General features: G+C 38.6%; 1 protein-coding gene across 1 annotated transcript; it reads right to left on the bottom strand.

The window, feature by feature from the left end:
• Window positions 1-426: 426 nt before the first annotated feature.
• syk (spleen tyrosine kinase) lies at window positions 427-27,781 on the bottom strand. The gene is made up of 15 exons (XM_068574536.1): window positions 27,428-27,781; window positions 18,109-18,238; window positions 15,610-16,069; window positions 15,246-15,406; window positions 11,164-11,302; window positions 9,161-9,242; window positions 8,971-9,026; window positions 7,801-7,863; window positions 6,325-6,406; window positions 4,844-5,003; window positions 3,403-3,612; window positions 2,069-2,258; window positions 1,584-1,724; window positions 1,072-1,184; window positions 427-985 (listed from the first exon to the last, which is right to left on the bottom strand). The coding sequence occupies exons 3-15, from the start codon at window positions 16,009-16,011 to the stop codon at window positions 913-915; spliced, it is 1,872 nt and encodes a 623-aa protein (XP_068430637.1). The 5' UTR covers window positions 16,012-16,069; window positions 18,109-18,238; window positions 27,428-27,781; the 3' UTR covers window positions 427-912.

Here is a 27,781-nt window from a genome sequence, read left to right as displayed (position 1 = left end):
AAAAAAAAGTGATTTTCTTTCAAAATATAAGGACATTCCTAAGTGACCCCAAACTTTTGAACGGTAGTGTATATTGTAACGAGCTGGATAAACATCCAGAATTGAGCCAGTGGCACTCAAAGCAACAATTTAAAAAAAACCTCAACTTTTGGCTGAAGGAGCCACTCTGTTAGTGCGATGTTCTTTCTGAGACTTACAGGTTAACATCACTTTGACTCTGCTGCCACCTGCAGTTTTCCACAACTCATCAAAAATATGCTGACTTTCCAAATTAAGATCATATTGTATCCAAAAGACGTCCCCATACACATCTGGACTCTCTTTTTTTTAATCTCTTCTGTCATCGTGGAATTATTCACATGAAGCTACAAGTTAAGCTACAGTTTCACAAAAATTGTTAAAAAAACCTTTGTCTGTTGTATAATCTGCTGGCAGGTGTCACAGTGATGGAATGTGTTCATATGAGAGGACAGAAACACCTTCTGGTCTTATCTCTCCACCACACTGAAACAATCCAACCATCATTCAGGGATTCCAAGAGTGTAGGTTGAACTAAAATGATATGAGAAAAGGTGCAGCTATATTCACTAACACATAATGAAACAGTTGTGTAGTTTGTGAGCTGTAATATGAATGTTTGTTCATACAATAAACTAGACTTGTATGTTTATTTCAACTTTTTCTTATTGTTTACATTCAGGATGGAAGAAGAAAAGTACATAGTAATAAAATAAATGGAATTTGCATAATTATGGTCAACGTTTCAAAGTTTCAAAGTAATCTTCCAGTTGAAGTCTATATGTTTTCAACAGCATTCATAATTCATAACCATCTTCAGTCATACATGATTAAATGCAGTTTTTCCTTATCAACCAACAGTTTTGCATAGCCTCGTAAAAACCATGGGAAAAATCACTGTGCAATGTCGTAATAATACTCTCGAAGTCTCGGCTCAACAACTTTGAATCCGGGCCTCTCGTCCGCTCTGTAACACATGAAAACAGCAGGTTATCAAAGCATTACTCCCATGTCAGAGTGCTGCTTCAGCAACATTACGGGTTGAGGCCTCACTTGTATGTCCAGCACGTCCTCATGAGGTCATACATCTCTGGTGGACAGTTCACTGGGGCATCCATACGTCTCCCACCTTCAATCATCTGCATGACATCATTTCCTTTCAACCCCTGTGAACAGTCAAACATTCAGATTAGAAGGGGACACCTGCTGACCCCGGAAAGGATGCAAAATGGTTGAGTTGATACTAAAAAAGCATGTTATATTTTTCATATTTGTTATTTCTATTTTTTATTATAGTGCTCATTATATTACATAAAAGTTACTCCTGAAGAGGAGCGTTGACACAGGTAATAACATTAGCAGAGCGCATTACAGATGGAAGTAGTGGAACACATTACACTGAATTTAATTTAACGTCACCATAAGTGAATCACAAATTTGAAAAAACAACAGCTGTAAAACAAATTAAATGAATGAAAAAAAATAAAACACCTGCTTCTGGAAGTTTAAATGCCTGAGGGACAGGATGTGTGAAATAAATGTGGTCATGGCTCATGAGTTTATACCTTGTATGGTTTCTGGCCGTATGAGTATGCTTCCCACATGAGCACCCCAAAGCTCCACACATCGCTTTTGGATGAAAACTTGAAGTAATTGATACACTCGGGAGCGTACCATTTCACTGGCCACTTCCCATGACCCTTGGCCTGGAGGAAGACACACACACACGCACACACACACACACACACACACACACACGCACACACACACACACACACACACACACACACACACGCGCGCGCGCGCGCGCGAACGCACACAATGTCAGTAAGTTGCAGTTTAGAAACGACCTTCTAAAAACACGAAAAACTGAAATTATTAAATCCATTAAAAAAAAGACTGGTTTTATAAAACCATTTCATCAAAGCTAATGGGATAGTTTTAGCCATACATCTCTATCATTCCACTGTAATTCAATAAAATATCCATGAATAATGCCCTCACGCCTGGTCAACAACAAAGAAGCTGTATCCCTGACTGTTTTACCGACCTTGTAGTAGTTTTGCTCCTCAGCGATAGCTTTGGAGAGGCCAAAGTCGCTGATCTTGGCGTAGTGCTGCGTGACCAGCAGCACGTTCCTGGCAGCGAGGTCCCTGTGGACGAAGTTATGCTCCTCCAGATACTTCATCCCCATAGACACCTGGTGGACCAGCTCAGTGATGTTCTTTATGCTAGTTTGTCTGTAGATGATCAATAAAAGAAACTGTTATTCTCCCGAGGCCTGTACATGTTAGAGTGGCCCGAGCTCTTGGCTGCTGCTCGGCTCTGCTCTCCTGCTGAACCACTGTACTTCCAGCAGCATTGCTGGATGAGACCAGTAGGTTTGCGGGTCCACAGTACCACAGTACGACATAGATTTAGACACATAAACTACTTGGTTAGGTTCAGCTAAAGATCCTGGTTTGAGTTGAGACTTGTATGTTAACCTTGTGTGTCCTGTAGCTTTCAAGACCGCAGATAGACCCTTCTCCAGTTCAAGTTATTGGGGGCCATTTGGAGGCTGCTGCCATTTGCAATCTATTTAAACGTTAAACTAGCACAGCTATTAAAAGCTAACAAAGTTTAGGTTGTGTTTGATATTTTAGAGCAACACATATGTGTTGTGCCCAAGGCGCATCCTAAGCATAAATATTTTATGAGTAGGACAGTTTTTTGGGGAAACAAAGAAATACAACTATTAAAATGGAAGGTTGATTGTTCATTCTTCCATTTTTAGGAAAATCTATAGCAAAGAAAATAAAAATACTATGTAAGTCTTTGTATTGTTAAAGACATAATGAGCAACAATTTCCAAAGAACAATGAATGGAATAATCATCACTGTTGGTGCTGTGAGACATGGCTCAAGATCTAAATAGATATCTAACATTTTAAATCCATTGTATTTTAACCTTTAATTCACCAAACATGTTATTACTGGGTCAGATTGTGAGCTTAGAGTTCATTATTGTATGTCTATTGATCTCTGAATATTTTTTTATTTTAAACTATAGGTTTTATCCTCGGTTGGTCAGATTAACGGTCAACTCAGAGTTGATTGAACAAACTCTGGTCAGTTGTTCCAAAAGCAACAACTCACAGTCGCCCATGTCTGCGGTAGTCAACTGAGGAGGTGTAGGTGTGTTTATTTGTGCTTTAGAACATAACCAGCGTGAAACAATCAGAAACTAATGGAGCGCTCTTCTTTCCCTCTATAGCTCCTTTCGTGCGCTCGCTCTCCTTCTCTCTCCATCTCTCTCCCTTGCTCTACCTCTCGCTCTGAAGTAAGAGGTCTGTTGAATATCTGGTTACAGAGAACGGTCGAGATCCGGTTTCGAGTTCATACTTGTTTTTCTGCAGGAACTTGTTGAGAGGTCCCAGCTCGGCCAGCTCCATGACCAGCATGAGGCTCTCTGCCTCACAGATGCCAATCATCCGGACGATGTAAGGATCGTCCAGCTGCTGCATGACATTGGCTTCTCGCAGCATTTCATCATACACCGATTGGCTGTTATCGTCATTCTTCAGGATTTTGACTGCCACTTGCTTCTCTGTCCTGATACATAGAGAGGGTTAGTGTCAAGAGGACTGTGCACCTGGTTTGTATTGACACTCACCACAGGAGAACATCTTGGCTCTAGCCCAGTTACCAGTCATCATATATACATATAACAAAACAGAAAAGGACCAACAACATATAATCTACAACACAAATTGGGGTTTAGAATAAGACAAGTGTACAAACTGAGTCTCTTAATTATCAAGGTTGGACTTCGATTTGAACCAATTTATATTTTGGAGTCTATTATTATTTTTATTATTATTGCGGAGTATTCAAGAGTGAGAGAGATGATTAATGCAACAGGAAGATAAAACAACTTCCAAGATAAATTATATGAGAGTCACTGTCTTGAACGCTTACTGGTAAACCTCAGCCAAAGGAGGATCGTCGGCGTGATTAACCTCACCTGAACATTTCAGGCTGTAACACCTGCCCTATGTGTTGACCTTCAGCACCTTCAGCATTTGAGTTAGTTAATATATGTATGTATATATATATATATATATATATATATATATATATATATATATATATATATATATATATATATATATATATATATATATATATATATATATATTATTGGATGGACTCCAGTTTGTGACAGTACAGTGCACTTTGAGTCTGTCCGGCTTATTTGTTGTTTGGATTCTTTTTCAATCAAATGTTCTCTTAGTAAATTAGATGGATGGTTTTGTCTCCCTTCACTTACGCTGAAAGCATGTGAGGAAGACATCTGTTGAAGGTCAGTATAAACCTATAAATGATCCTTTAATGGTTATGTTTGCCTTCTTGAGGGGTAAACTCAAAACCTCAGCTCCCCAATTCATTGTTGGAAATGTTTTTCTTGATGGTGTAGCCTTACTTTATTAATTGGTCAAAAAGCTGTGGTATAGATGGTTTGGTTATGTACAGTATTATATCATCTGCATTTTGTGATAATATAATTGTGTTGTAATATTATAAATAGGTGTGTTTTTATTTCATGGAAGCTGATTTAATGATACATGGCTTTTTGAGACCGTAAGATGTCTTTGAATAGCTGGGACTGGGATTTACTTTTGGATCTTGGGAGACCGTGCAAGTGGCATCTTCATCAAAATGTTGGGGTAATAAAGTCCTCATAGGTCTGGCATTCCATAATCCTGATGTCATAATGTACTGGGCGATTTAAGTGCAGATGATGGACTGTTTGTATCGATGTAATTTGATTTGACAGGCATACTTTTTCATCTTGTAGATGCCCCTCATGACTGTACCGAAGTTCCCAGAACCCAGTTCTCCATCCTCCAAGAAGAGCTGGCTGCGATCCACGGTAGAACTCCTCAGTTCATCCGGGTCTGCATATGGACTCTCATATACCTCTGTGTCCATTGGCATGGCCTCTGATGGATGAATGACAATGTCACATTTAAAGAATAGGGATGGAGCTATGGACACAGAATGCAAACATATATGTAAAGTGAAATTGAAACAAAGACAACATTGATATTTATTTTAACTTGCAACATATAACAGCCTTGTGACCATTGTTCTGCTACCTCAAGTAGTCAACAGGTAAAGAATGAAAGGAGATGAGGCGGTCCAGCAGTGTCTGTGTACTGGCTCCCAGATGGGCTCCATAGTCTTCATCGCTTACCCCGCACACCATCAATTCTGAGGAGCTGGACTCTGACTCACTTCTGCTGGTGTCCATCTTGCAATGCTGAGCTTAACATTTTGCTCCACATGTTGCAGCTTCCTCATCCCCAGATCAGACAGGAGTTGCTGGATGGTCCATATCCCCAAGGGCCAGTGTGGACCACTCCTCCAAGGGGCCATAGCTTATCTGCTCGAAGCAGTTCAATTTTTCACAAGTAACATATCCTCCTTTTATACATGCTTTACTAGCCGTAAAGAATTATCAGCCCCCTGCCACACATAAGGGCGGGTTAGTGGTGATCTCCCATCACCACCTGTGTCAGACTCAAGTTTTGCAAACACATAGTTGGAAGCTAAAACAGTCATGGGTTTTCAGCATCAAGGTCAGCTTTTCAGAGGCAGCCTTCCCATGCGCTGTTGAGAACGAATACTCGCTTCACACAGCGGTTGAGGAGGCTACAAGCTGAATGCTTCTCAAGAACACCCTCCACTAGGAGTGGATGCGTTCTCTCACCCGCCATGGCCTACAACGTGTTTTTTCAGTGCTTTTTGATATCTCGCCTTTTAGCGAACATTCAGGAAAATAATCGGAATGACCCAGCACGTCACGGAGGATCATACCATCCAGCGGTTCGTTCATTACAGAGGCCACTCATAAGGTGTGACTCAGTCAGTAGCTTTTGTCTCACTATCCGTGTGACAGCATCACATAAGCTTACAGTGCACTGGAGAGCAGAGCGTCCAGGCTCAACCAGAGCTTTATGCTCATTCATAGCCCTCCTCAGAGGAATGCCAGTGGCAGACACCCGCGCAGCAGAATCCTGGACTTCTTTGTGGCTTTCAATCCATTTCTATCTGCACCTAACCCAGTTGCCTGATTGTTTCTATCTGTAGATTTCTACAGCAGCAGTTCTATAGCAGGCAGTTACCAAAGGGTTTGCAGGAAAGCTAGTACTTTTAGTACTAGTGCTTTTTTAAGTAGTTAGCAATTGCAACTGAACAACAGCATGTATCTTTCTGTTGAATACAAGGTGTGCTTTCAAGTATGTATTTAAAATTATTTACCTTTGCCTCCTGTTTGATTATTGGGCACACTGGTTTCATACGGATTGAGATTATCTGCGGCGTTGTGTTGAGATCCCCGGTTCTGTTATCAGTTGATCAAAGAAAACAATGTTTGAGAGAACACACAGTGAAACACATGAGGCATATTTACATACATAGTGCACTGCTAAAATGTAATCTGCAACGAGGGGATTAAGCAGGGTGCCACACTTTATATGGAACTTGTATTATAATGATATTGAATGTTCAGTCTCAATAAAGAGGGTTGCTTACGAACAATAGAATTTAAAGTGAAGTTCAGAATTTATTCATCCATGACTAAAGTGGTTAGAATGTTTTTTTTTTCTGAATCAAAGTATGTGGAAAAAGTCTCCACATGGGCAAAAGGTTTCTGGAATCATTTCATTCATCATCAGACAACCTGTCAGTATCACTGTAATACATTGTGTCTATAAAATGTGGCATTGTGTGATTGTCCTCAAAAAAGGATTTAAAGTAAGAGAATATATGCATGGGATTAACATCTGCATTCATATGCATTTAAAGAAGGGGTGTGGAAGTTAAGTAGGCGATGTACTCTCCAAATGTTCCCTGGGACCAATTTATAACAGTTAATGTCAACGATCTGTTCACTTTGAAACATAAAGTAGGTCCCACACCCCTGCTCCAAAAAATATATATGAACATACCAAAGCATGTTGACATCCAGCAAGTATTTTAGAATCTCTAGCATCAGTGACTAGGTTGTAAAACATTTGGAAAGATGATTCCATTGTACATTTGCTCTCTTGCATTCATACAAGTTAGAAATCCTGAACTCAAACAGCAAAGCAAGACGTCAAAAGTGCCAAAGAGAATTCATGTCAAGGGCCTCATGTCAGGGACCCCTTGTCAGGGACCCCTCCTTTTGATCTATCGGGTCAAAACCCAATAGATCATAAAAGGCTGACATGGCTGTTTAAAATCCACAAAATGCAGATTTTCCAATCAAACTAAACTAAACCTTGTGGATATTAGGATATGGATTCTTAAAAGGTTGCAGCCATTGTGTCTCCAACATTTGAACAACAGGACAATGAGAATAGGACTCATTATGACACGCCGGGTCTTGACATGCTTATGAAGGAGGGACTATGGAGTAGGAAACAGCGCAACGCTGACCGTGGTTCAAAATGGAGTTGCAATTCACCATCCAGAGGTCAAAAAATGACCTCTGGATGGTGTTAGATTGTAATTATCAGTAGGCCAACTAATTGGATGGCACACAAACTAAATTGTGATGAGCTGCAGATGTCAAACTATCTGATCTAATCTGGCATCTGAGGGGATGGAGAGGGGACGCAAAAAAGAAAAGAACCAAGGAGCGCAAGAACATGTCAGCAAATAGCAATCCACACAGAAGCAGAATCACACACACGGGAAGGGTTAAGGCGGGAGGGGCTGTGACTAATAGGTTTATGAGGAGTATTAGTGCACCTTTTTTATGCCAGGTATGGAAACAGTTATGAATTTGGAGAGAATTCCACCTGCCGCATTTTGCTAAAAACCAAGATGTCAGAAAGGTTATCAGAGGGGACTGGTCATGTTATGCATGTGATCATTACAGTACAAACAGATTCAGGGAAAAGGTTAGCTCCAACCACGGATGTGTCATCGTTATGTCACAGCTTACGGACTCATTCAACTGCAAACTACAAGAAGTAAAGAGACACTGGTCATACAGTCAGCAACAACCTCATGTTCATTCTACTGTGCGGCATTCATGTGAGGACCAAAACTCAAATAAAAGACACGTTCAAGTTCAAGTTGCGAACCATCTCTTGTGCAATGCAACCTTTTTATTGCTTCTCATATGTTTTTTTATTATATTGTCTTATTATATTAGCTATTTATTTGTCTTTCATTCATGAACCCTTCCAGCGAAAGCATTTCGCACAATTGTACTTTAACCAGAGACAAGTTTAAGTGTTTCTGAGCATTAGACAACCTCTCATTCTCATGCAGCAGGTGGCGCCATGGACACGCGTTAAGAAGACCGATATAGAAATAGACTTCTCACTGATGCTCTTTTCACTTATGAAAGTCATGTAGAGGCATCATTATTTGTTGATTATTAGTTTGAGATAAGCAGTTAGAAAGTTCCTCACAGTAACTTTAATAACAACATTATATTCTGAATATCTTTGTACATAAATTCATAATTAAAATGGAGTCCATGCATATTTTAAAAGGTCCAATTAAGTAAGTTTACACGCTCTGTGTGCTCAACTTATAAATTTGTGCTCACATATTAGTGTGTGATTTTGGGGTCTAGGTAGTGATCTCTGAAAACATGTAGCCTGCAAACAAAAACAAAACTATCTGCATGAACAAATACCACGAGAGGGAAGTGAGAAGGATTTTTTGTAATTTGTTGAACACGATTTTGACATTTTAGCCGTCCACATGCAAAGAGGATGAACAGACATGTTTCAATGATCTAAATATGACATTCTTATTCATTATTCATGATCTATATTCATGTAAATGTCCTTTGAGTCCCCTAGGTGGGACACAAAGGAGTGGAAAGCCTTAATTCCTGTTTCTGAGACATACTTAGACAACAAACCATGAGAATAATTGAAGGAATCCACACACACTACTTACAATGACAGATGTGATCCCAGGACGGTCCCGTGGGAGAAGGGGCCGGCCGATCAGCCCTATGAACACACTCAAATGTGAATGGATTATATTTCTACACATTAGGTTTATATAGATATTACTTCATATGCAGCAAAGTGTATGATAGTCTTACTGTAGACTCGTTTGATTAGTGGTGAGTGTTATTTTTTACCAATTTCTCCGTCGGGTCTTGAACAGGGCTCTGTGAGCACTCGCAGCAGACCGTCGGGTTTGTAGGAGTAGTGCTCCACCAGCTGTGGCAAAGAGAGAGACGTTTACATTGCAGACACAAAGTAACGTGTGTTCCCTGAATCCCAGAAGACAAGTAGGGACATCATTGCAATTCTGAGGGCTAAACATGACGGTGAAGCTCGAGGACCATCCGCTGATACTCTGACAAAGACTGGGGAAGGGGGGGGGGGGCAGGGGAAGATGGATATCGATCTCTTGTCTCATGACACAGGTGTCCATGGATCTTGGGTCGAGGACGTGCCTGACACACACTGCTACTATTATTATTGTTGGATGGCAAAACATATTCATCAACTCAATAATCTGCAATCATATTGATAAGTTCTACGTACCCATCAGTCCCATTGTAAGTTCACTTGGTCCTCTGTCTGTTAACATAAAGTCAACTGACAGAAACTTAGCAGCCCTAGTTCAATCAGATTTCATCTTCAAACCACAAGTCACAAAGGTTGTCCAGTCCTGTTTCCTTTAAATTTAAAACTATCTCCAAAATCAACCCAAGTCTCTATCACCCAGACCTGAGAAAAGTAATGAATGCTCTTATCTTTTGAAGACTTGACTACTGGTTTGCACTTCAAAATCAGTACTATTTAGCATTAGTAAAGCCTAAATAAACACTGAATTCACCATTTATCTAATAGGAAGTAAAAGCTATTTATGCTTAACAAAGCATTTATGAATAACATGAAAAAGGCCAGCAGTGCCTCAAAGCTATCAAAAGTCTGAGTTATCCATCCATCATCTGAACCGCTTATCCTGTTCAGGGTCGCCGGGCGCTGGAGCCCATCCCAGGTGTCAATGGGACAGCTGGACCAGTTGCCAGTCCATTGCAGGGCAGACATAGACACAGACAACCATTCACGCTCACATTCACACCTACGGCCAATTTAGAGTCGAATTAACCTGAGCTGCATGTCTTTGGACTGTTGGAGGAAGCCGGAGAGAACCCGGAGAGAACCCACGCTGACACGCGGAGAACATGAAAACTCCACAAAGAAGGACTGACCAGACAAGTTCTAGATTCCCTCCCAGGCCGGGATCCGAACCCCAGCCCCTTTTGCTGTGAGGCATCAGTGCTAGTCACTACGCCACCGTGCAGCACAACACAAAAGAGAAAGTGTGGAGCATTTCAGGGTGTTAACGGAAATTAAAAATAATATTTATAACTATGTTTTTTCATTGGTATATAAAAATAAGCTGTGTTTTTGTTGGCTCAGAATGAGCCCTTCCTATTGACGGTAGCCCAACGGTAAACCAAACAGAGAGTTTTTACATCGTTACGTTACCTAAAGCTACCCGAGTCCTCAGACATGCTTGGAAAGGGAGAGGCGAGCAGTGGGATATTCAGTTGGTTTCAATCTGCAACCTCACTGCTAGATGCTACTAAGTCATACATACTGAACCTTTAAGTTCAATTAAAATTAGTGGTGGTTCTAGGGGGGAGTTTAATGCGCTGGAACTAGTTCTAGACAAACAACAGGGTGCAGCGACTATGTGCCGCTCCCTGAGGCCTTGCCATCACTGAGAGGTAACCAGGGTTGCACTGTTCTACTACAGAGACCAAAACGTAACTGGCAACCTGTCCAAAATCCGAAGATGCTGCCCAGAAGTGCTATATGTATGTCAAGAAATGATGAACTGTTCTTTTGAAAACATATTGAGGGGTTTCTGTTCTACAATTACACACAACACCATGTAGCGTTTTCCAAAGATAAGGATGATTAAATGAAGTAATGGAGTTGGATTTTCTCCACTAGATCAACTGCATATTCCTTACTATAACATAACCGTAACAACCGTGAACTACATCATTTTATTTCTGCAACACTACAAACAAGCTGCTGGGAAACCCTTAACATAATCCGCAGAGATTAGAGTTAAATATCTACATGATAACCAGAAATATGAAAATCATTTGCTTACCTGCCACAGTGTGTCAAACTTCTTTCCATCTGGGATGGAGAGTTTTCCAGTCCGGTCCCTGTCGATGCGATAGTGCATGACTTGTCGCTCATGGAGTAAACACAGAGCATAGGATCCGTTGGAATCCCTTTGTCGGATCCTGCGCTCACAAGAAGAAGAAAATGAATTCAAGTAGCTGTGAAATTCCTTCTCTGGAGTGCATAGAAGTACCAATGATATACTTCATACATGTGAATGGTGTTTTGTGATGTGCCAGTCCTTTGTCTGCGCAAGTCCAGTTCACATGGCTTCTTCTGAATAGTAAATCTAATCCAACCTGAAGTCCTCTCATGAACTCCATATGATGTAACCCATAACACAGTACGATGATTATCACACTCTGGGTGGTAATCCAGCACACAGGAAGCAAATAGCGGCCAAATAGTGGAATTAAAAGGACACAATTAAAAGGACAACAGGATATATATCGGGGTTGATTTTTTTAAATTGATAAATCAATTTAGATACCGAGGCTGGACTGAGGGGAGGAAGGCGGGGTGAACGAAAGCGCAAGTGGGCCCATGGAGGCAGAAGAGTGACGCAAGAGTTACAGCTACTGTTACAGCGACTGAGTGTGTAACAGGACGGTGTGCCAAGACACAAAAACGTACTTCATCATTGAAAGCACAAACTCATCAGCTCTGCTAAACCACGAGCACACTGGGTCTCATTTAAGAACCACTTGCATGAACAGGTGTGTTCCTACGTGGCTCGTACACTTGAGTCTCATATTTGGAGTCCAGACCTGTCATTGGAATAATGTGCAATATTATAATTGAGATTTTCACTCAAGGATTGCATATTTCATAACTTTGAAGCAGATTTGCATTACATATATATATATATATATATATATATATATATATATATATATATATATATATATATATATATATATATATATATATAAATAAATTACACTTTTTAAATGTTTTAATTATGTTTACTTGGTATTATTAAATGTATTATTATATAGTTTTGAATGAGGGATTTTTACTTTAGCACCAGATGTAAGAAATTTTATAGTTTGTGTATTTTTTCTCTTCGTTTTTATGTAGAGTTGACCGTGAGTTTTTTCATCTTGATAAAACACAGTTTAATCTGTCCCTGACAACACATACATATACCATGAACTACACATTGTAAAGAGAAGACAATTATTTGTCACGACAACTCCATCAGTAGAAAAGATCAAGAATGAACCAAACAGGAAATGTAATGAGGTTACAAGAAAAGCTTGACATGAATTGGGGGTCTGTCAGGTAGAAATGTTGAAGACTATTTATATCTCCTCTTTTATGTGACACAACTACCTCTGTTCTGCTGAATAACGTTCATGGTTTAAGACTTTCGTGATCAAAAGTGTAACGACAGCTTCCGATAACAGTTCTTTCTCATATTGTTATGAATTACTCTCATTTGCTCACATCATGACCACGTTTGGTCACGTGATGTGAGATCTGCTGCAGGAGCCAACTTTAAATTTAAAATAAAATACACATCCTATTTTTTTTAATAGTAAAGAAACACACATTTCTGTGTCAAACAATGACAAAAACACTTATAGTATTTTCTCTAATATTAATATGTATTTATACATTCACAATATAAGCATGAACTACAAGGCGTGAAGTGTAAAAATACATATTACAAAAAATGGATCCATATGGGCACATGTGGTTTGACACACATTTCACACGTGACATATCTTATTTATTATTTATTTATATTTGATATGTAAAAAGGTGAATTGAAATTTGCCTTTTTAATATGTGATGAGGTGGCAAATATATGCCATACAAAAACTGCATCTATGTATTATGATATAATAAGTTTAGTTGAGTTGAGTTTTCTGTCGGCACTGAAGGGTTTAAGATATGTCTGGACAACCTTTTCAAGCTTGTAACAGCTTTAATTGAACAGATACATCTTTTGTTTTGTTATTTTATTTCCCCTGTTCTATTCAGTTACCGATTTGTTTTACTAATTGCGCATAGATGCTTTTATCCTATTTGTTACTCTTGTATATACATACATATATACATATATATATATATATATATATATATATATATATATATATATATATATATATATATATATATATATATGTATACACACACACATACATACATGTTGTTATGTTTATATAACAGCATTTATATTTAAAAAACTGTTAAATATATGTATCTTGTTTTAATCTTCATAATGCTTCTATAGAGCACTTTGAAACAGTGTTTTGAAACTTATATTATGACATATTTTCTATTTTACTTTTTGCAAGCACCAGCATTTAACCCCACCTGGTACACACACACATCAGATGCTGGGTGATACATGTGTTTCTACATTAGGATTAGAAGAAGAACTCTCACTGACAGAAAAGTACTTAAAGAGAGCCAGAACTGCAAAGGAGCGTAAATAAATGGCCTGTATGGCATTATTTATAATGATGCTAGACCCTTTTGTGATCTCAATTATAATGTAGGAGAAAAAATGCTAACATATTATAGAGATTACACTGTAGCCTCACAGTTATAATAGTGTTTTGTTAACCAGAGTAACCTTGCAGGTAACTCTCAAATATTCTCGCCATGAGTACGGTATTTGGAACACTCTCGTTAAAATGTATTTCAAGCTTAATCATAACGTAAGGTGGTGTTTCAGTAGAAACACTTCTGTCCTTTTTCTGCTTAGAAAAAGGACGGAAGTGTCACATCTCGCCCCGCTGTCATTCTTCCTCTTGTTTGGCTACTTCAGGAAGTCCTTTGCAAACTGCCAAGGCGGAAACCACAGTGTCTGTGTGTGTGTGTGTGTGTGTGTGTGTGTGTGTGTGTGTGTGTGTGTGTGTGTGTGTGTGTGTTTCTTCAGCCGAGACCACTGTGTCTCAACCGAAGTTTCAGCTGCCAGATACTTGCTGTACAGATAGCAAAGCAAAATACACATTTTAAACATCTAACATTAATGAGTGGATTACAGAATGTTAGGCACTTTTATTTCAAAACTGCACTGGTAATGTTGTATCTCTAAACTATCTCCGTTGGACTTCAGGAAGTCACTTTAGTAGATCCTTATTGTGAGAATGATGATAAGGTAATTATAGGTATTGCTGACCTTATAAAACAATACAAAAATTACTTTTTTCGGATCACACTTCTCTTTTTGTCACATACCTCTGAAACAGTCAAGACAAACAATAAAGTCAAGTCTGCCAATAAGACGGAATTCACAACAAGCTAAATATAAAGTAAAAGCAGCTGTCTGGCTCACTAGCATGTGGCACTGTCACTGACTGTACATCAGTGAACGTTTGTTCAAATGTATTACAATTTAAAAGAAAAAAACAGTTAGAGCTGAGCCAATTGTAACAAAACATCAACGTTAAACTCGTCCCTTAACCTGCGCTAAGCTACCGTGAGCGGCAAGACACTGCGCAGAAGGCCAGGGCCGATCCCATTGGTTTAGAAGGCGGATCTATTTCTTTTATTGCGCCCTGATCAAGTGGTTTCCTTTCTGCCAATGTCTTTTGTCTTATTTAGTCGACGTGGAAGCTGCGGTGACAATTGCTAGAAATGAACATCTTTCAGAACAAATAAAATAAAATGGTTTCTGTTTCTGTTAATCCCTAAACAGTTGAGTTAATCTCATTTACCGGCAGGTTTTCCAATCACAGATGTACTTGTCAACATTTGAGGGAGGAACCACAAAATAATTAATTCACCTGGTGCAATATCTAATACGTTTAAGTACTTTTATACAAATTTGATTTGATTTGTATTCCGTCTGTGTATTTAATATTATTTTTACTGTTTTATTACTGTTATACTTTTTATTTATATTACTTGATTTTTTATCTTTTTTTTTTTACTTGTGAGCAATGCCGCTGTAATCCTGTAATTCCCCCCCCCCTCCTCCTCCTCTCCCCCCCGAGGGACTAATAAAGGATTATTTTACACATTCTGATGGATTTCATACAATACATGTTACGCCATTTATTACAAACACAGCCAAAAGATGTACAAAGACAGCTGTAAGATACTTACAGGAATGTTCCATTTGTACGGGCGCCATTTTGAAGCCTGGGCTCAGAGTCTTCTCGTGTTATTGATCCGTGGAACCAGGGCATTTGTTCGTGTGCAGTGGTGGAAATCAGCTTCTCCAGCTGAGGCCTCTGGCTGATGATGGCCTGCTCCAGAGCGGCTCCCTGCACACAGACATGAGTTATGAGCTACGAGCTAGCGCTGGCCTTATAATAAGAAAAAAATGCAGGTCAAGCTCCCTGAAGTTATAAAATGGGGGTCTGTAACCTAATGTGTATCAATTGAGAGGTCCTTCACATGAAGCCGGTTGGAAACCGCTGTTCTAATTTACCTTGCAGTCTATTTACAGGATACAGTTAACGCTAACCTGCAGTTTCCATGTCTGCTTTACATACTCCCGGATCAGTTTTTCCTTCAGGTCCTCAAATGGACCAATTTTCGGCTGCATGTTCTTGGGCCTGTTGCAGGGCTTCTTTAGCAAACACACAAGGCCGTCCATCTCCTGCGAGTGGTAGTCGATCACATCCTCGGGGGTCCTGTGGCTCCTCCCACCAGCAATAGCAAATGTTTCATTGGGTTCTCTTTCAATGGTGTAGTGGTAGGAGCGGCCTGAATGCAACACAGACAGTGCATAGCCTCCAAGATAGTTTCGGCTTTGTCTTAGCAGGTATACGCCGTTACCCATATTGGCCTGTCGCAAGTAGTCCTCCGCCTCCTCCCTGGTGATGTTGCCAAAGAAGAACGGCAGTGTGTTCACAGTATCAGCCATGTTGTCGTCTGGATGATGGTTCCCTTCAGGAAGTCTTCTTGCAAAGGATCAGCTAACCCTAAAAACAAATGTCAAGCTTTATTTACTCTGGAATCAGAAATCGGTAACATGTAGTCTGAATATTGGTCCAGTATATTTACAACGTGAGCAGAGTGCAGTATTTCTGCACAAGTGATGTTTAACTTGATGAAAATGGATCAGATTGAAACATGATGACATTTGCATCGCCCAGACCAACTAATCCTCAGTTGATCAGCCTCAAATGAGCCCATAGATAGGAAGTGGACGTAGTCACCGTCACACCACCCATTGGTTTGTGGGTTACGGTTTTGTAGCCATTAGTTTGACATTTCAGTCGTCGCCAATTTGGTTTTTGGGCATCCCCAGAAGTGACAAGAGCGGGTAGAGCTAAGTACAGCTAAACACTGTACAAGACATTATTAGGCAACCAAAATGGGAAAAGTTAAAGTTTTAAGACAGAAACAAACAACTACCAGACTGGACAATGGACAGAACCTGTCAATCACACGCCCTTAAGCATACCTGCTTTATTGTTCCTCTAAAAGGATCATAATTTACTAAATGAACATCATGCGGTATTGAAAAAGCATAAACTCATGTATACAATGTTTAACAAGTGAGAAGTAGAACATGACATTGCTATCCATAAAGTTATGTCACAAGCCAGATAAAAATACTTTTTTTAGCCAGTACATGGTCAGATATTCTGATTTATTACCAACCATCGTATAGACTAACCACTTCACAGACTGACCAACATCTGACCACTAATATATTAGACTAGGGCAAAGCAACACAGAAGAGCTTGATGCCAGAGAGGTTTCAGGCTGTTTCAGTCTGAGCTGAAGCATCTTTTATGTCCAACAACTGATTGTTTCATTAATAATCTAAAACATACAAGAAACCAAACAGTAGTCTGAATATAGAGCATGATATTACCTGTTTCAAATGTCAAATGAAGATATCTACACAATGTGTTTGTAGACATCTTAAATGTACGTTTTGAGAGGTAATAATTGAAAGGGAGCCAATGCTGCAGTGGCAGGACACCTGTTAACATTGTTGATCCATTATTAATACAAAACCATGTTGATGAGTATAGCTTTAAGTATGTCGGAGCCACTCAGCTGATGTCAGGGACCAGATAATGTTCCTAGATTGTTGTCACAAGAACATAACATGAGAAGTTATGTATTATTATTATTATTTTATGTTAAATACAATGACCGTATCTTTCAACATTGAGGTAAATTGCGCATCGAAAAAGACAAAATATGTTTTAAAATATGCTAGTTACACTATTTTGTTGTCGATGAAATTTGAGATGTTTTACAACCTATTTTCAAACTGTCTTTTACAATAAACAATTCATCTGAATGTTGAAAGACCTACAAAGAAAACTGTAATTATTTAGACTAATAATTGTTTTATAGAACACTTTCTTTGTGAACGCGTGTGAATGCCATTTGTGTGAAAGTTATGGAAAGTTTAAATAATACTGAAAGAGTTTGTTGTGCTTCACCACTAAAATCTTGGTTGGCAAAGGCAAAGTTTTTCTACAAACCTTTTGGGAAATAATTCACCTTGAATCCCTTCCAAACTGTCTTTTCAATGAAACCATCTGATACGTTAGGCAGGAAACTGCTTAGAACTCCAAGACATCTCAGATGTAGGCGTTACTTTCCCCCTCTTTAATATATTTTAGAAGCTTCTCACGTGTTTTTATTGTTAGATTTGAATCTGCAAAGTAACAGCTGTTAAAACATGTAGTGGAGATAAATGTACAATATGTTCGCCTGAAGCGCAGCAACATAGAAAGTAGCAGAGAATGAAATTTAAAGTAAAGTTCCTAAAATGGGTCTTAAGTACAGTGATAAATTACTTTCCACCACAGCTAAAGACCTGGAGTAACTGTCCCCACCCAGCATGTTACAAGTCCTTTCTTGAGTCGCAATACATCAATTTCATTCAAAATAAAACTGTCAGTGGGTAAGTAATTCTTGGACTATACAAAACTGTTGAACATTTTGAATCAAAGAACTGTGTATCTTAAGAAAACACAAATACTGCACTTACTGTATACGATTTGGGGAAGTAGCTCCAGAATGCTGATCCTTCTCTTGTTGGGTTCTTTCAGTCCTCAAGCATGTCAGTTGCCAGCTTTCTGAGCAACATGTGAATAGATCATCTTAAATTCAGCCAGCTCCTGACAAACAAAAAAACATGCCGTCAAAAGCAACAGTCAACAGTCCTCACAGGGGATCCCGGCTGTGTTTTCCAGCCGCACCACAGTGACAGTCTGAGTACTTATACATACTGAGGTGGAGCATCGCTGGTGCTTCCTTATTTCAACGACTTCCTTGACAATTTATTTTGTTTTACTTCCTTTTTATTATCTGAACACTGACCAACACTTCTTCTGCGGCACGGCACAAATAACTTAACGATCATTTTGATGTGTTTGTTGTGTTTTGTTTTAATTTGACTTCATCTTAGTTATGAGACAAACTTAATTATTGACCCTATAGCAACTGTACTGAACAAAAAGTAACTATCTGAGGAAGACTGTGAGATTCAAGAGAAAGAGCTAGTTATTAGACTTTGTTTTGTTTGTGTTTTGTCAAGCTAGTATAGCATATTATAACATGGAACTTTACTTTATATAATTACATTATGCTCCTGTTTCATTATACATAGACTACTGGACTACACTTATTCACCCTTTCTCTCGCTCACACACACACACACACACACACACACACACACAAAGACGCACAAACACACACAGATAGTGACAGAGCTGGTCTACAGGATCATCCAAGGGAGTCACTGTCCCACTTCAGCATGCGGCCAGGGGGTAAAGGATACCCGCTCCATTGTAAATTATACTCTCAGTTATCGCTACATAAATAAAGCCATTTATTATGCTATTAAATTGATTAACATTTAAATGTTGCAACTCAAAAAAAAATATTTTTGTGAAAAAGTGTGAAATAATAATAATGTAAGTGGATGAGGCAATTCATTTTATTTCACAGGAACAAGACTTTGTGTTGCTCTTCTTTCTGTTCTTGCTTTCACGTGAATTCTTCATCTGCTCAGTGTTTTGTTTGTTTTGCTTAGTGGTGAAGCCGCTGCTCAGATCCAGATCTTAAGTCAAAGTATTATCAGAAATATATGAAAAATTATAAAAAGTTAAATTTAAAGGTGTTCTTATACGTAGTGCTATATTATAGTATGTAAATAATGATAATTATTATTATTACTGCTGTATCATTAAGCAGCACTGCTATATTCAAGGTGGTGCTAATACTAACTTTAATCATTAATTAAATAGATTTTTTTACAAAATATTGTTTTGCCTTTTTGTTTCTCCACTTAAAAATGCTGTTATGAATTCTGACACGGTCATCCTATCGCACTGGTGTGTGCGCGTTCACCAATCAGGAAGTGCCAGCTGGCCTTGCTGCTTTTCACTCACAAACTTTTTCCTGCAACGCGCACGCCACCACCGCCTTTCACTAATTGGAAGTCATGTGCTGAAATCTACTTTCGCAATATTTTAAGAAGTGTTTTCTAAATGTGAATGAGAAATGTATCTTTGTTCAGCATAACTGAACAAAGATCATAAACAGCCTTATTTCTTTTAGAAATGTAAGAAGGATACAGATACTTCTCTTGGGTGAACAGTTGGGTTTTTGACTCTTAATTCTATATTATTAATTCATATATTATTTATTATTTATTATTCCGTCAAATTCCATGCATAATAGCTGAGACATTTTATTTGACTCACTTACAGTGTAAACCACGCTCAATTCACACATATTTTAGTTTTCAAATGCTTTTTTATCTGACAGCAAAACAGATTATGTGGAAAAACCTACATGTTTTGGTCTTTTATTAATCTCTAAAATTATATTTCAAGCAAGTAATAACATATAATGTATTGTAAATTGAAAGTATCATTTCCTTGAGCTTGCTTCAGTGATCTGCGTCACAAGAAAGCCAAATGAAAACCAGCAGCGCTATCCCTACAGCTGCATGGCGGAGGTTGCGCAACACGGTGACATTTTGAGCTAAACAGACGACACGCAGATTGTAGTTCATCCTCAGGAGGGTGAGGGGAGGGGGGGTCAGGTATGTTAGGAGTGGAAATTCTCGCCATGTGGTGTCTACATTACACTTGGTGGTCTTTGTAGTAAAACCTCAGCGCTCACGTGTCTTACAAAAGAAGGACGTGAAGTGTCTTCACTTCCTCAGCTGTTCTTTACTCTCATGCAAACGGCACTTTAAGGGCTACATGGGTCTCAATTGAAGAATACAAAATCATATTAGGTGTCAAACTAACTTCAGAACTGCGGCTCTACGTGTTAAATATGATGACCCTTGGTTTCCCATCACATGCAGTCCTCACTAAATCCACCTTGACTAGTTTCACTTTGCAAAAGTTGAACACATGAGTTTTTCTGAAGATGTAAATTAAGTTCATTCCAAACTCAAATACTACTAAAACATTACATTTACCACTGACTTTTGATTCACATGGCTCCACCTTGTGGAACAACACCACATTCCCAATCAATAGATAACTCTTCAATCAATCAAGCTGGTGTGAGAAAAAACATAATGGATGTGTCTGTGTGTTGTGATGGATAATTATATCTGGTATTAAACATGTGGAGGTTTTAGTTCAACTGCTTCAGCTTCCCAGAGAGATCAAAAGAAGAAATCCTATTTTAATAATTGCTGCATTTAGCACCTGTCCAGACAAATCTAATCTGATAATTCTGTTTTCCCAAACATAGCACATTACCACAGTAAATACGTGCACTGCAGAAAGCCCACACTCAAATTAATGCAATGTAAATGTCAGACAGCAGAATAACTCTGCATCAGAAACATATAACATTTTGATGGTCCTGTATATATTATTTTCAATATTAGCAGAGAACAGCATCAGTGTGGATCTGCGCTGGCAGGAAGCTTGAGAGAGGATTTAGAGGACAAAATACAGAAGTTCAAGTGCATTTTCTCACCAACAGCAGGGAGGTCTCACAGACATCTCTGCAGAAGATGGCGGCCTCTCTGCTTTTAAAGTGTTCTTACCCACCTGTGAGACAGAGCCACTCTTTTCTCTGCTATGATAAAATAATAAATATACAGGCCCACCCAGTGAAATATTTCAATTTGATTAAACAGGTGCAAGCATGCTTGACAGAGCTTGCTCAGAGCACAACGACCAAAGGGAAAAAAGTATGTGCTGAGTTCAATTATGTTTAAAATAGATCTGTCTGTGCTAGTTCCAGTTCTCTATTTGTTCCTGTCAAGTTCCTGTTTTCTGTCATCAAAGTAGTACAGAAAGGTTTCTCAGAAAAGTACTTTTAATACACAAATGAATGAACTTGAAAGACATGAATTCCTCTGTGTGACCAAATATTGTAATTAAATTGGTACGTTTTTTCAGTCCTTTCACTTCAAACGTGGGAAGTACTTTATTCCAGCCTCGTCTCCAAAACATGACGTTCCCATGCAGCAAAAGTGCAGAGTGGATTATGTTTGGAGGAAGACTGCTGTTGGTGTACCGTGTGACCCAAGTGTTGCATACACATTTCGTTGTGTTTTTTGCCAAATCATTAAACTGTGTCATTCTGTTCCCTGAACTATACATTTGTAGTACAACGTAAAACATAATTGAGAGTGCAGTTTAGTTGTATGGGAACGTCATTTTGTAGACAAGATCGTTTATTCTCAACCCATTTTACTTTTACACTTTCATCCCCAAACTAAATGTCTGATGGATGTCATAGTTTGTTAAAGACAGTATGCCAATTCATGTCCATGCCATCGTAAAACAGCAGAACATACAAGTTGGAAAGGTTGGGAAAAAGACACTTAAGCCTGCTGGGGCTTAGAAAGCATTCAGTAAAAAAAGACTTAAACAAAGAGGTCGTCTGTATGAGAAAATTAAAATGGACAAATGACAAAAAAGATCATTTTTACTGTTCATATTTTATTGCATTCACTCTTCCTTTTTATAGTTATGGTGGACAATAACTGCACTGGTGTCATCAGGCACGTGCAGAAGGATCATTGAATGTAGTAGATATCTACACGATGGCTGGTACTCGACCATACAACCAACCTATGAAAATGATGAATATGTTACTCCGGTAAATACACCATTTATACCACTTTCTCTGAAGTACTCTTGAAGGTTGACACACTGAGGTCAGTTCATATATTCAAGGAGAATTATGTGAAAAAGCAAAATGGGTAAAAAAGATTTGATAAAATAGTGAGTAATTGGAATAAAAATGTCAAAAGTATTCAGTTAAATAAATCAGTTGATGAATTTGTGGCTGTTTTCAATGTTAAGTGGTAGAACAAACCACACAGAAGTTCTCTTATACACACAAGTATACACACTCACAAAGTCACAATGTCAAATTTGGTTTGTTTGAGATAAGCTTCTTCTGTACAGTTACATCTTTAATCTCCAACAGGAGCTAGTTTAGTATGGGGCTGTGTACTGTACATGAACACTGACGGTTTCATTTCTGCATGTTGAACCGATTAAAGTTGTGCTGCACACAGGTACTTCTTTCTGTTATTTGAGTAGTGTATGTAAGTTTAGCTCAACAATATATATATATATATATATATATATATATATATATATATATATATATATATATATATATATACATATACATATATATATATATATACATATATATATACATACATATATATATACATACATATATATATATACATATATATATACATACATATATATATACATACATATATATATACATACATATATATATATACATACATATATATATATACATACATATATATATACATACATATATATATACATACATATATATATATACATACATATATATATACATACATATATATATATATATATATATATATATATATATACATACATATATATATATATATATATATACATACATATATATATATACATACATATATACACATACATATACACATATGTATATATATACACACATACATATATATATATATATATATAATTATATATATATATATACACACATACATATATATATATATATATACACACCTATATAATATATTGAGAGAAGGAAAGAGATATATTGTTGAGCTAAACTCAGAGATAAACTATAATAACAGAAAGAAGTACATATATTAAAGAAGGGAAGAGCCATCTAAATGTAGCCGTAAGGAAACAATGCCTGGAACTGTCTGTGTGTACCAACACCCATAAACCATACTAGTTAGTATGCCCCAAAACATGTCAAATGAAGTATGCCAAAAATACCAGGATGTTCCACTAAATTATAACGCATATTGCAGCAAGCAAGCCTGCATGACAATTCTGACCCACAATCTTCTGATAATTGTAATATAGAATGATGAACGGGTTGTTAAAAATAACTGGACTGTAACGAAGTAACAAAAGCGAGGTGGGTTGAAAATAAAAAGAGGAAAAGAAGAGTGGCTTGTCCTGATGTTCTTTTAAGTAACAACACTGTTTCCATGTTTGGGCAGCAGCTGTTGGGGAAGAGTCCGGTTTTTGATTTGATTTTGTTTCACTTTACTGTATATGGTGCAAATTCCCCAGGATTATCTCTCATCTTATCTTAGAAGACTGCAAGTGGCATCGGTGGGGGTCATGTAGGTTGGTAGAGATGTGGTAGTTGATTACATATTATAATACATTGTCAGTGAAAGCTGAGATGGGCATAGAACATATGAACCTTTTAATCAGTGTAGCAGTGGCATGTGGATTTTGGTTCTGAGTATTGGTCTAATGCAGGCATGAAAACGGGTCAGGGGTGAAAAAGGTGAGAAGGATATTACCCACGGAGGTGGGGGAAAAGGGGTGCAAAACATTTGATGCTACATATGAAACAGTGCAATAAGGCGGGAGCATGGAGATTTAATTGGGAGTATTGAATATTTACAGTTGATTCTGCAGGGAATAAAAAGCAACAAAAAAAATTAAAATAAGGATAAGTAAAATGCACATGAACGTGTGAAAGTGACATGTAAAAGAGCTTTACAATTCTAGATGGAAACACGACTCTGCTGCTCAGGAGACCTCTCCAACTGACTCCTGTTCAGCTAAAGCACAACTGAAAGCTCTCGTCATCCAGAAAACAACTCGCGGATCGTTATTCGCCGTACTCTCTTTACGCCCGGTGCGTTTCTGTAAAAGGAGTTTTTTACGCGGCTGCGCTTTAAAAAGGTCTCGTCCTGTGTGATCGGCTCCTCAGTCCCCTCACCTCTGAATCTACCTCCTCGTTAACGGAAGCGTTAGCTAATAACTTTCCACTGCAGCGTTAGCCAGCTGGCTAAAGTCGCGTTCTCTCCTGCTGTGTTTAATGACTCAATTCATCAAACTGAAGCTAACGTTAGCTAAGTCTAAGACAACTGAGCTCCTGGGTAACTTAACTTAGATATACCATCAAATATAATATTACCATGCACTCGCGCTCCCTTCTGGCACGCGCAACTGTTCGCAGTTCACTGAATATAAACAACCCCCGCTCTCAAAAAAAAACTCCGAAAGGTGAGGGATTTTCATGCCTGGTCTAATGTGACAATATAAGATGCAACAATTATCAACCAGGCAAAGCAAGAAACTGGCCCCAAATGAGTCATAATTCTGAAGAAATAAACGCCATCAATATCCCACAAGCAATCGAGCACAAGGCAGACCTGCAGAAAACTCGCCTTGCATTTCCTCATCTGGTAGTCAAACTCTCCATCCTCCATACATTCACACTACCTCCCCCTGGTGGCCTGGTGGGTCTCCTGCGACGCTCTCTCGTCTCCTCCTTAACTTCCGCTCTCCGACCCATGAACATTCGGTCAGAATCACCGGCTCTGCCTTGCTGACGATGACACAGTGCCTTCGGCCTTAAAATGGGTCTGACAAATGCACATTCTCTAGTCACAATTTAAATGAATTGTTCACATGTCATAATTTAGATTTTTGATTTCTGACTGAAACTGGCAACGATAAAATTGAATGCATCCATCTAAAGGAACTTTGCTCTGAGAACTGTTCTTTTATTGGGACTTAGCGCTTGCCAGGCAGTGGTGGAGGTCTCGCAGTGGTCTGGAAGAATCTGTTTTCCTTCCAAATGGAAAGCACAGAACCTTTTACTACTTTTGAACTCCAGCTGACTAAAGGTGGTTCGCTGAAGCCATTTTATTGTGTTTTAATTTTTCAACCTCCCGGTCCAGTGAGTCAGTTTTTATCAGAGTTCACATACCTTCTGACCTCTATTATCAAGCTAGATAAAGTGTCACTTTAGCTATGACTTTAACACAAATTGTATTGATGTAGAATTTTTAATGTAGTCTTTTAATGAACATTGCAATACATTGTGTGGTGGCACCTTTTAAGAAAAAGACGAGGACTGCAAACGACACTTCTCCCTGGATGACGGACACTGTCTACTCCTTAAGACAGTAGTGTCCCAGGACAGAGCGGCTATGGAAAGCCACTGGGTTAGAAGTACAAAACAAGATAGAAAGTCAAGATAGAAGTAATTTCTTCCTTCCAGAGAAACCCTAAGATTTAGTTTGACACAATTAACACCATTGTTTTACCATCTGTGTCTATATTACCTTGCTTTTCTGAGTGTAATAAGTTCCTTACCTAGCTATTTCATTGATAAGGTTGTGGCGATTAGGTCTTGTTTAAAGCCTGGGATTTGTTTAATTGTTATAAAAAAAACATAACGTAGATCCTTTGCCCTTGAACTACAGGCCTATCAAAAGTGCCGTTTCTTTCTAAAATAATAGAGAAGGTTGTGGCTGGTCAACTTACTGCTGGCCACTATCCTCTGCTGTCCACCTCAAACGTTAGCAAACTGAGATCTGTTTTATCAAAAGCTGAATTAAAGATGATTATACATGCTTTTATCTCTTCTCGGATTGATTATTGTAATGCTCTTTTCTCCGCAATTAATAAATCTGCGATTAATATGTTGCAGGTAATCCAGAATGCTGCTGCCAGAATACTGACAAGGACAAATAGATGGTCTCACATCACCCCCATGCTCAGGTCTCTTCACTGGGTCCCTGTAGAGCAGCGTCCACTTTAAAATCCTTACACTTACATGTTGAGCAATGCACGGCCAGACTCCTGCATATGTGGCTGAACTATGTATTATACTTATTACTACTGTTATTCACCAGCCTGCAACCGCAGGTCCAACCAGTTCTGTCTGTCCCACACACTTGCCTTAAGACACATGGTGACCCAGCTTTTGAAGCAGTAGCACCAAAGCTATGGACGCTCTGCCTGCACGGTTTGCTGTTTCTGTGAAGTCAAGAAACCAACTAATGACCTGTTTACACTGGCGTTTGGTAAATACTTCAAACGTAATGCCTGCTTTTTTCTGATTTTATTTATTGTTTTTATTGTGTATTTTCCCGCACCGTCTTTGGTTTAATTTATGTTTTGTTTTTTGTTCTCTCAATTCCTGTACAACATTTTATCACCTTTGTCTGTGATAAGTGAAATGTAAATAAACTTCACTTACTTACTTACTTACTTACTTACTTAGGTCGTATTTCAGCATACATAGCCGACTGTAAATGTAGTATAAAAAGTATAAGAACCTCCCATTTGTCTTCTACTATGTGCTTTGGCTGTGTGTAAATACTTCAAACGTAACAGAGTACATGACTACTACAGGCGCCTACAGAAACAATGTTTCCCTGGGGGCCGAGTGGGTTGATCCGAACCTGCATGGTTTCTGCTCCATCTTGCATTTCCATTATGAGTTATATTTCAAGCTCATATTCATTGAACTCATTGCAAATGCTTCCACGTGCATGCCACATGCACATATACATATGTATACTTATACAGGATTTACATATACATACACACACACACACACACACACACACACACACACACACATATATATATATATATATATATATATATATATATATATATATATATATATATATATATATATATATATATATATATATATATATACTCACACACACACATACAGACACACACACACACACACACACACACACACACACACACACACACACAGTATATCCCTTGTGTCTGCGACATGTGTGAGCAGGTGCATAACTCTCTCCCTTCCCGTGGTGATCATTCAGGATGCGGATGTCTGGCTTCACTCATTATTTCCGCCGCACTAGTCCGCCGTTTAATTCCTCCACCGCATCGACCCAATGCTGAGCCTGTGAACTCGTTCCTCCTCTCCATCTCCATCATCCACCGTTACTGCTACATGGTGTATCTGGTGGATGCAGTCGGAATGGCACAGTAAGCATGCCGTGGTCACATACTCACCCTTTGGAGTGCATGTCTACTTCCTCCAGCCAGTCGCTGCCTGTCATCGTTGTCAGGATTGTGCCGCTTACAGAGCTGCTGCAGCAGCAGTGATGAGTAGGACTGTCTTGTGACGGCTCAGCAGCAGCGTGCCATCATCACTCTGCTCACATGTTTACACTGAACACAAAGTGCGTGCTTCCGTTCCATAACGGCTGGATTCTTGGGTCACTTCCTACTGGTTCATAACCGCGAACGACGGACACGAGTGTATATTTAATATGTATTTAAATGACCTCTCATCTCGTGAGAACAAAGCCCGGAAGACTACCCACAAAAACACCCACAATTGTTCCCTTTATTTACAAACACCAT

This window comes from Clinocottus analis, unplaced genomic scaffold (assembly GCF_023055335.1).
Source record: "Clinocottus analis isolate CAN_PGR_092001 unplaced genomic scaffold, fCliAna1.0.p SCAF_13, whole genome shotgun sequence".
Lineage (NCBI taxonomy): Eukaryota > Metazoa > Chordata > Actinopteri > Perciformes > Cottidae > Clinocottus > Clinocottus analis.
Note: the sequence above shows the minus strand (reverse complement) of the source record. Positions and strands in the feature narration are given on the sequence as shown.

What these genes read in the sequence shown, in the direction of transcription:
- syk (XM_068574536.1), bottom strand. Translation starts at nt 16,011, where the DNA reads ATGGCTGATACTGTGAACACACTGCCGTTCTTCTTTGGCAACATCACC. An exon ending in AAGACCCGACGGAGAAATTG is followed by an intron (nt 9,027 to 9,160) that starts GTAAAAAATAAC and finishes GTGTGTTCATAG; the next exon opens with GGCTGATCGGCCGGCCCCTT. An exon ending in AAGTTCCTGCAGAAAAACAA is followed by an intron (nt 2,259 to 3,402) that starts GTATGAACTCGA and finishes GATCATCTACAG; the next exon opens with ACAAACTAGCATAAAGAACA.